General features: G+C 35.8%; 2 protein-coding genes across 2 annotated transcripts; both read right to left on the reverse strand.

Moving 5' to 3' along the window:
* Positions 1-2488: 2488 nt before the first annotated feature.
* LOC117927450 lies at positions 2489-6228 on the reverse strand. Its single transcript, XM_034846933.1, has 2 exons — positions 6102-6228; positions 2489-3413 (listed from the first exon to the last, which is right to left on the reverse strand). The coding sequence occupies exons 1-2, from the start codon at positions 6141-6143 to the stop codon at positions 2694-2696; spliced, it is 762 nt and encodes a 253-aa protein (XP_034702824.1). The 5' UTR covers positions 6144-6228; the 3' UTR covers positions 2489-2693.
* Positions 6229-6704: 476 nt separating this feature from the next.
* LOC117928628 (GDP-Man:Man(3)GlcNAc(2)-PP-Dol alpha-1,2-mannosyltransferase) lies at positions 6705-10566 on the reverse strand. The gene is made up of 7 exons (XM_034848564.1): positions 10086-10566; positions 9205-9491; positions 8513-8699; positions 8361-8429; positions 8054-8247; positions 7784-7893; positions 6705-7427 (listed from the first exon to the last, which is right to left on the reverse strand). The coding sequence occupies exons 1-7, from the start codon at positions 10386-10388 to the stop codon at positions 7186-7188; spliced, it is 1392 nt and encodes a 463-aa protein (XP_034704455.1). The 5' UTR covers positions 10389-10566; the 3' UTR covers positions 6705-7185.
* Positions 10567-11056: the final 490 nt, after the last annotated feature.

Raw genomic sequence — 11056 nt, forward strand, 5'->3', positions numbered from 1 at the left:
TGAATGAGAGAGAGAGAGAGAGAGAGAGAGAGAGAGAGAGAGAGTTAACCTTGGTCTCCTGTATTAGTTGTGTTAAAAGGAAAAGGTAAACTTTGAGCTACACCTCCCAATACTTGGTCAAAACTTTGGCTCTATAACTAACTTCCCATGAAAGTTCAAACTAGAGCTGTATGAGCAGAATAGAATAGTCTATCCACAGCTATAAGAAAATTTTGAGGATCACTACAGATTGAGGAGATGCTACAAATCCTGTGGCCACCTAAGCAACAAAAGAAAAGTTTTACCTACAAAACCTGTAATTCCAGATGTGACAAAAGGCAACTTGGCCTGAGGTGGTCAGGCACGGCACTTAGGTGAGATTGAAATGAAGCAGAAACAGAATACATTAGATTGATTGGACAGCATGCCAAAGACACAACTTTTTTATTCTGTATCCTCTTCCCTTTCTTAGTCTAATTAATATCTTGCCTACCATACGAGAAAAAAAAGTCACGGACTCACGGCTTCCAGATCTGTGGTGAAAAGAAAAAAACTCAACAAGTACTGTTTCATATGGTCTACATCTACATACACCAAGTTAAAAATCCAGCTAATTGAAGAAACACTCAAAGAAAAGTCCAGCTAATCGGGTACATCACCGTCTTGAGGCATATTTGAAGTTAATAATTCAATCCTATGCCAAAAGAATCCAAATATCAGATAGGAATCATTGCAGTAGCTTATGATGAGTTGGCAAATTGAATCAAGAATTTCACTGTGAGGATGTTCATAGTTCAGGGAAAATTACCTTTGGGCATATAACGAATGTCTAGAAGCAATTTTAATGAGTATGGTACATCGATTGATTTAGAAGAGATAAAAGCATAACTTCCTAGAGCATGGATATGCTACAAAGATCCAAAAAGATATCTGTTTTCACATGAAAACATAAATCACAGCTATAGTTGGAATTGAGATATGTTTACCCTCCTCAATTGCATGAGCCCTTGCATGTCATTTCTATACAGCAGAAATACTCCCAAATTTGGATGAAGCAAAGACAACAAGCAACAATTTGCAACCATAATATCTGAAACTTTTCACCTTAAGGACCAAGTTTCCATTACATCCCGCCTTTGGACAAATGACAAATCTCAGGCTGAACTAGATGGTGAGCTGTGGACCTGTCTAGTTCAGCCTCATCTCCAAACATTTTGTTTATCTAAGGTTCCTTTCCATCTAAAAACCTAAAAATGATTTTGATATAGTAAAACATGAGAAAGCTAAAAACAATCTTGATTGAGTAAAACATCGGTTGGGTGATTGTAAGACCAAATAATACAGTTAGAGGGAATAGCTCTTCAGTAAGTCAACTCTCGACTCTTTTTTTTTATTTTTTGATAGGTAAATCTTTGTCCCCATTGGAACTTGAACCTAGAACCTCTCACAAACCTCCCTCATCCCTTTACCACTTGAGCCAAGCCTCAAGGGCAAGTCAATTCTCAACTGTTTCATGAAATTATATAGCATTTAATAGTAAAGTAAGTTTAAGGTAGGCAATAGTTAAAGGTTGAAATTTTGAAAAGATAATCGGTGTAATAACTTCCTATTGGGATAGTCTTTTCCTAGCCAAAGATGAATGGGTAGCAGGGTGTGGGAGCAAGTTGGGGAGGGAGGCTACTAGAACCCTTGTTTTCCAAGACAAACCCATGATTGGGAACTAGATGGAATGAATACTTTTTTTTAGGAGACTGCAAGTGTAGTCAATTTATAGGGACAACAAGGATAAAATGGTTTCGCTAAATTCAAAGTGTGGCAAATTTTTAATTAAATCTCTTAACTTCTTTTTGTCTTATAGAAGAATGAAGTCTTTTCCTCCAAGTATTGTTTGGAATCATTGGGTTTCCAGACGGTCTGCTTTTTGCTTAGGAAGCAGTTTGGGGAAGGATCTTAATTTTGGACCAACTTAAAAGGAGGGGATGAAAGTTTCTAAACAGATACCATATACACTGGAGGAGAAGAAATAGTTGATCATATCCTTCCTCATTGTTCGAAAGCATCCATCTTATGATAGTTGATTTACTCTTTATTTGGGATACATTAGGTGAAGATGCTCTTTTGAGTTAGGATGGATCTTTTATTGGGATAAAGAGGAAGAAAGCTTATATTTGCTCCTTTATGCTTATGTTGAATCATATGAAAGGAGATAAATAAGAGGGCATTTGAAAATTCTAATAGAGTTGACCAAGCAATTAAACAATCCTTTATATATAATTTTTTGAAGTGGGTTAGAATGTATATAAGAGATTGCTCAATGTCCATATAGACTTTGTTAACCAGCTCTAAATAGGGAGAGGGAGTTGTTTTTCATTTCTCTCCTCTTTGTTTGACCTTTTGGTATCTTTGTATTAACCATATAAGCTTTTGTGCCCCTTCACCTTTTAATATAATTTTTGTTTGCCCATAAAAAGAAAAAATAAAATAAAATAGAAAGAAAGAATACAAAGCAGAAAGGCGAATAAAAATGACATTGTATATCATTGTCGGCCGACCAAATCTTTGTACAATGAAGTATATACCTTGCCTGAAAGAAGAGGTAAAATCCTAACCACAAAAAGCAAAGCATCTAAGGTACCTGAAGTGAAGATGGCTTGTGGTTCTCATGGATGAGGCAAGCCCATCTAGATGAAAAAAAAAACCCATTGCCATCCAACTTAGTACTCATTAAAATGGATGGCACCGGCTTTCCACACTATGTAAGTTGTTGCAAACATCACTGTGCTGATAAAAACAAATGAGAAAGCAATGATAAACAGATCAACACCGCCTGGAAACTGAAAGGTCAGGCCCTGTTTCGGCAACCCTCGCTTGCTGTCATCAAACAAGTTTGTAGGGGCTTCTGGAAGGCCAGACCTTCTCTTCCCTTTATCACTTGCTCTTAGAGCATCCAACACTTTGCTGCCTAGTTCTGATTTAGATGACGTTGTTTCTGTGTAACGGCTGAGAACCCTTGCTGCCCTTAGTCTCTCTCTTGCAGTTAATGGAGATCTTTTGGGCTTAGATTGTGAATCAGGAGAGGATCCTGTGTTCTGCTTCAGATCTGATGAAACAGTAGAACCCTTAGAAGCCTCAAAAGTTTGAGGCTCTGACTCATTGACAATATTAGTTTGAAATTGGCCATTTCCCGCTGCAGAATCCAAGGATGAAGGATTCACTGCTAAGACCTGATCTTCAGAATCTACACTTCCAGAGATCTTCTCACTGGTCTCCCCAGCAACTTGATCACTATCTGCAACTAAAAGACCCGAGTCCCATCTTTTGTGCTTTATGGATCTCTTTGACTCAAACACCCCCAAGGAGGATGAGCTAGGGGTGACCTTCAGTAGTGAAACTCCAACAGGAGATCTTGAAACATGCTGGTATTTGGCTTGAAGCTTTGCAAGGAGAAACAAATTGTCAACAAATGAGGGGCATGAAAGGCATTGCAAATTTCTACACTATCAAATTATAAGTCATAAAGGTAAGTTCTCTGTCTGTCCGATCACAAATTGAAATTCATTAATTTTCTTCTAAAATGAAGATCAGCAATCATTTGTTGGGCATCACACATACTTATCATGGATAGAAACACCTCTTTGGACCATTGAAGCTCATTAAGCAACACAATTGTTAACAAAGAATAAAAAGGTCCATATTGATGAATTTAATAATCACAATTTCCAAACTGATGAATCTAACATTTTTTAATTGAATCTACTGCCATCTTTTCACTAAGCTGGAAGTTTTCTTTCCTACATGAGAAAATGAATACAACATAAGAAGCTAGACATGTTGATGCTTCTTCTCATTGAAATAGTCCAAGTCCTAAAAGGTGCCATATTTTCTCTAGACCCAGCAAAGTACATATCAAATAGTGATGAGGATGAATCTTCAAGGTATACATCAAAAAGGAAAATTGCATTAATTGCAATTAAAATAAGATTCATATTACTTGGAATTAAATTAAGATTAGAATTAGTTGGAATTAAAGCATGATTAGTATTTGGAATCAAATTAGGATTAGCTAATCAGGTTATAAGATAATTAGAATTAGAATCATAATAGCTTATTAGAATCCTAGTAGACTTTGGATTTCTTAGAGAAGCCTATAAATAAGGCTAATCAATGTAAATCAATGTAATGAATTGATTGATGTTAATAATATTATGTTTTTTTATTTGCAAAGCATTGCAATCCTCAATGGTGAGACTCCATTGATTTTCTTCTAGGTGAAACTCCTAGAAAGCCTTAGTGAAACTATAAGGTTTCCATCTCTTCTTCATCATATCTTCTCTCTCTATTTTTTTTAATTTTTTTTTCTCTACCATAAACTTTATTCCTTATTCCTCTCCTTACACCCTAAAAATGAAAACTCTAGCCCACCTCTTTGAGTGTAGGCAACCATCCTAGGGTTATCCTACGACTTCTTGAAGAAACATGATATCCTTTTTGGTTCTAAAACACTCCAAAAGTGGCATAACCTCTCTGGAGTTATCAATTTACAGAGACAATTCACACAACTTTTCTACCATCGACTCAATATAAGAATGGAGCAAAAGCACATTTGTCATGTCCTTGGTCACATTTATGAAATGTTAAAACTACCTAACATACCTCAACATTCTGAATCAAGATCTTTAGTAAAGGCAGATTAAGCCCTGTTTTTTTCAATAAGCATCAACATTCTCATTGAGAGTCACTCTCTGGAATGGAACAGAAAAAAGCAATTCTATACACAGATGTGAAAGCTCTATCAATAGAAGCATTCTTGCCCATTTTTTTAAGAGAGGAATGATTCCCTCATCCAAGAACCGTCTTCACGCACTATTCCTCGCCATCAAAAAGAGTGATTGAGAATCTCAAAAACCTAAACAAAATTGCAGAATTGAGCATACCCCAAGGCTTTCCTCTCATCCCTTTTTAGCCAACCCAAGTTGCCACTTTACTTGCAAAAAATTCCAAAATAGAAATAAAGAAAGGGTTTTCAACATGAAGGAAGAAGCAAAAGGATGAGTAATTACTTCAAACCCCCGCACTGAATTGCAAGTTTTATATCAATAAGCTTGGAAAATATGAAACCATTTTGAAAAAATCATTGGAACAATCTAGTTAAATATGTGGACAGTCGGCTAAGAGGGTAGTCACCAGTGCAGCATGGATAATCATGAGCCACTTTCAACGTCAGAATGCTCCTCATGTGAAAAATAAGGTTATAAAATTAATATGTCTCTAGGTGAACCAGCCAGCATAGCAGTTTACCAAATCTTTTATGTTAATTCCTTGGGTCCATGTTACTGTTTGAATGACAGAAAAAAATATAATTAAATATATCAACAAGGGAGCCTTGATTTTTAATTACCAGTTGTGAGAACAAGGAAAATAGAGCCATGGTTCTGTTCCTTGAAAATGTATCCTAGAGAACAAAATAAGGACAGAAAAGCTTCAAAAATTTGTTCAGCTACTTGTTCTTCAAAACGGTTCTTTTTCAAACAGAGTTGAAAAGTAGGATACATTTTCGGACAACAGTAAATTGATATTATCTGTTTCCTACAAAAATGGGGGAAAACGACACTTCAGAAATCTGTTTTCCAAGAAAACAAAACTAAACAAGCCCATATTTTCTAAAAACTAGCACCCAAAGTTCCCTGAGCTTCTAGGCCCGGACCCGGAGAGGTTCGACCTCGGAGGGTCCACAACAACAACAGCTATTTCGAATTTTTTTTTTTTTTTTTTTTTTTTTGTTCTGTATTTTGACTATTTTCATATCCTCTCCGCTTGAATCTTCTGAAAACAGGCCATGATTGGAAACTCCACTGAATCAAGCGATTCACGTGTTGAGAAAAAAAAGCTTCATTTCAAAACAAATGAATTCAAAATTGAATAAAATTCCATCAATTCAACCAGAAAGAGCCGAATCAACATAATTACATTTTAATTTTCAATCCGAATTGATCATATGATAAAATCATGCCAATCCAAAGATCTCAAATTCAAGATTTGCAACAGAACTCAAATATCAAGAAATGCATCGCCTAATGGAAAAAAACAAAAAGCAGATGAAGGAGAATGAAGGTGAGAATTACCGTAGAGTTGAATCCGAGGACTGAGTTCAGAGAAACAGCCATTGTTGTGGAGATCTAAGGTCCAACCATTAAGAGAGTGTGTTGGAGTGTTTTTGAGGTGGACGATAAGGGAGGGTCGCGAATTCTTCTTATCGTCACGCTGTTTTATAGCGCTTGTAGACACGAGTTGGGCCGACCAGCTGGTTGCGAGGCCCACTAATGGGGTGTAAGGGGGGAGTGGGTTTGGGTCCGGGAAGCCCAATAGGGAGCCCGTTGTTTCTAAACCATATTTACACTCATCCAAACAACGGGCTTGGGTCCAGGAGACCCAATAGAGAGCCCTGGATTCTCGGAAAATTTTGAAGAAAAATAAAAAATTAAGTTAATAAACTATATTTACACTCGTCCAAACACATTTTACAATTATATAATTTAAATTCATATTTTTTAATTAATTTTAATTATATTAGACTTTTATATATATATATATATATTCATAACGATAACTCAAACATGGAGAAATCATTTTTCCTTAATCTGCACTTAGCTTTGAGGAAAAGTATTCAGAGAGAAAGTGTCATTGGACAAGAAAACCAACCAGCACCAAGCGTTGAGGAAAAGTACTCATGGAGAAAGTGTCAAATTCGTTACTATTTCCACAAGTATAAACTCAATCCTTACAAAGATTTTCTCGGAAAAAGTTTAAGTTGGTATATAAAATATAAATTCTCAAACTGACATTTCCCAGTTCCAAAATGGCCAAAAAAAATTGAGATCCCTAGATTCCCATCAAAAACATACAAATACAGAACACTGAATTCAATTCTCTCCATTCTCAAGCCATCTAGTGATTTGATCTCCTTGCTTTTTGCTCTCCTGGTTTTCAAATATCAACTTCGTTCAAGAGGAAACAAATGAAGCTCAAGAATCATTATTTCCAAGTAAAATCTATCCCTGATCACTGTTACAAAATGTATCTCAATTATTCTGGAAAACATAACCTATTATCTCAAGGATAAACCCTTTTCTTTCTGACAGGTATGAAGAGGAAACTAGCTATCTAAAATTTCTCTGCTCTCTAATTTAATCTAATGTTTTTCCATTACTAGGAAGCATGGCTGAGTATGGGTCTTACTGCAGCTTTGAAATCTTCGTAAAATCTTTGCTCTGAAAATCTGCCTGCACGTCTTCTTGCAGCTGCAGCCATCTCCAGTCTCTTGGTTTCCGGCATCCTTAAAATTTTAAGTATGGCATCTGCATATTCTTCCTCAGTTTGTGCAAGAAACCCTGTTTGTTGTCCATCTTCTTCTAAAACAATGTCCATTTTCGGGCCAGCAGAATTATTAGCTGAAGCACAAAGGAAAAGTATCAGCAGCCATGATGCATATAGAAGCATGTTTATACTATAGCTATATTTGGTTCTCGCAAAATTTGAGGGAAAATGCAGAAAAGAGAAAATAAAAAATAGATATAAAGTAAAAAAAAAAATTATACTATGTCAAACTTATTTAACTTATTTTTACTTCTCTATATAAAGATTAAATAATTTTAAAATACGTATTTGTCTAACTAATTTTAATTATATATATTTTTTTTCCATAATAAAACCAAAGATGAAAAATTATTTTCCGTAACATTTTTTTCTTTCCTTTGTACTTTCAAGGAATCAAAAATAGCCTACAGAAGAGTACTGTAATGCCTACCAATTGGGATGGCACCAGCAGCCATGTACTCTACAACACTTATGCCAAAGTGCTCATCGATCATACCATGGATCCCCGCAACAGCACCTCCCAAAAGTCCCACCAGGTCCCTGCCGATGGTGAGAATTTAAGAATTGAAAAAATAAATAAAATTGGGATAATAGAATTCAATACCATGAAAGGAGACTAACTACTTAAAACCATCTCAGAGGCATTTCACCCTAAACAGCTGTGAAAAGTGAGTGGGATATAAAGTAACAATTCACAGACCTGTACATCACATTCTTATGAAATTCCACATCCCCCTCCAACTTCAGTTGAATGGCTTTGTCTTTCAGATTTTGCAATCTTTCTTCATCTGACTTATTCCGACAACTGCCCACAAATTGGAGCTTAGGTCTGGGCAAGTCTGCATCCAAATTCCTAATGGCAACTGAAAATGCCATGAGTTGAAGGGTGTGTGCCTAAGATATAAGAATCAAATTTAACAGGAATACTATAAGTAACAAAGGACCCAGACATAAGCCACTAAAGCTGCAATACCTAGTGTTTTAAAGCTTTATACAAGTATGCCCACCTTCTCTGGACGAAATTGAGCAACAGAGATAATTGCTGGAGAACTTCTCGGTCTTTCCAATGGAAGCGCCTGTTTGAACTGGACCCTATTAAACCAGACAGATTTGTACCACAATATTAAATGAAAGAGAGGAGAAACACAGGATTACGAACCTGAAGTCCTGAAGTATCACAAGGAGGATAGACTCTCTTGGTACGTTCTGGAATTCTCCAAAGGCTTTCAATATGAGTTTGAGTCCATGAAGAATTGACCATTGCAAGGTGTGCAAAAGAGCCTACAGTTCCATACATCCAACCAAATAGTCTATAATAGATGACTTTGCATAGGGATAACCAAGTGCTGCCATGGTTGAAAATTTTGTGAGACTCCACATTAAGACAAGACGAGTAAACCACAAGATGGCTAAATTTATCAAAAACGGGCATATACAATTCATGCAAACAATCACAAAAATCTATGAAATCTTACGCAATCAGTGAGATCATAGTACAGCCACATGAAATCTACAAGACCTACTCAGACCAGAATCAGATCGAAACACTAGGTTCCTAGTAACCCGCAATTGCTACTCCTCTTTGCTTATATGTGTAAGTGTTAAACCATGGGCATGGAGGTTTCAATGGGGAAAAAACCACAAGGAAACTAAGGGGGGAAGAAACAATCATAGCAGTCCAATAAATCATTCGACCTGTGTCTCATGCAGAGAAGGGACAGGGAAGCTACCATGTCTTAAGAGTTCAAACACAGCCATTGCCATAAAATCATAACCATGGGCTTCCAAAATTTTGATCAAACCTGTAAATATCTTAGAAGAAAAGCACAGTATAGCAAGTAGAAAACAAACCTCTTAGCAATCAAGGCATCATTGTTATACATCGAATTTTGGTCCTGAACGCGAGATATCATGTCTAAACTGATTGTTGGGTAATGGGTATAGCAAATAACCTTACATCCAAACAACCGTGCAACTGGATATGTAAAGGCATATCCGCTGGTGTCAATATAATATAAAGGGGTATACTTGCATAAGGCTTCCCATGAAAGATAAACTGAACCAAGGCTCTGGCCAATCATAGTAAAGCGAGGATACATGGTTTCCTCTATCCACTTCCTCTTATATAGATGCACCACCTGACAAGCAGAGAGCAAAAAAATATCAGGAAACAACTGAAAACGTCAAAACCAGATAACTTCCTGGTTCAATAAATTTTCTAGCATATTTCCCTTGGAATAGGAGAAAGATCAAATAACAGCAAAAAATCCCAGTTTCGAGTATTCATATGTTCTCAGACTATGAACTAGAAAATTGGCATCATCACAAGACAATTAAGGGATTAAGAAATAATTTTTCTTTCTTCCGTTACAGGTGGATTATATTGGTATAAAAAATCAGTATAACCCACATAGAAAAAGAACAGATTGGGACAAAAATCACACCATTTCTAGTATCTTCTTGCAAATTGAAACATACCCAATCACCAATTTTCCTAAATTTTATTCCTTTTTTTTTTCCTGGGGAGTTTTGAATTCAAACCACTACAACAAAATCCTCAAAAAAAATTCCCCTTTGAGCAGACACCCATAAGAAGCAATTCTCAATACAAAAATCTCATGATCGATCCAAAGTCAACCATAGAAACCAAACCAAACAAAAACTTATCTCACTATAAACCCAAACAACAGAAAAATATACATATATATATATTTTAGAGAGAGAGGAAGAACCTTCGGTGGATATAGAAGCTCGACCCCAAAACGCTGAACGGCACGAGCCATCAAGCTGTCAGGAGAAGCATCGTGGTCGCCAGTGTAGATGACGCAGTCCAGATCGGAGCTTTCTTCTTGGATGGCTTTGACGGCGCACCACAAGACCCTCTCACCACCACCGCCATCGTTGGTGTATGGATGGAAGAATGCAACCCCATGTCGTCTGTTGCTCCTGCCTTTGATAATTGAAAGTGAAATAGAACTCAAAATCAAGGCTACTGCACCTGAAATTAGGCACCATACCACAACCTCACTCGCCATTGATCTCTTATTTTTCTTATTTTCAGTGGATTAAACGATCGAAGATGTGGAAAAATAGGAAGAGATCGTCTTAAGACTTGATACAGAACTCTTTACAGAGCCATGAGATGAAAGTTTTCAACACCATAAAAGAAATTTTCGCTATATAATATCCGGTCAAGAAATGAAAGTTTCCAACACTATGTTACATATAGTCTGATTTTGCCCGTACAATTTTATTGCGAATCGTTTAGGGAATCCCAATTTTTTAAAGGAAACAAACGATTCAAAAGTCTTTAGGCAAGAGAATTTAATTGTTTAGAGTATTCGATTATTTAAACTTTTGTTTAGTTTTTAGAAAATTTGGGGGAAAAATAAAGAAAAAAATAAAGAAAAACAAATTTTTAAAAGCTAAAAAAATTACATTTTAACTTCTATTAAATTTATTTTATTAATTTTTCTTCTTTTATATAATCATTAAATAATTTTAAAATATATAAATTTTTTACTAACAGAAAAAAAAAAAAAAAAAAAAAAAATCTCTTTAGAATACTTCCCTGAAATAAAGAAGCAAAAAATTCTAAAGTCTTTCTTTTAACATTTTAATTAACTCTACCAAATAAATTAAGCTTCTTGATATTCAAAATAAAAATAACGTAAATTATTCAGTTTGTTTTTGTATGGGATAG

Source organism: Vitis riparia, chromosome 13 (genome assembly GCF_004353265.1).
Source record: "Vitis riparia cultivar Riparia Gloire de Montpellier isolate 1030 chromosome 13, EGFV_Vit.rip_1.0, whole genome shotgun sequence".
NCBI lineage: Eukaryota > Viridiplantae > Streptophyta > Magnoliopsida > Vitales > Vitaceae > Vitis > Vitis riparia.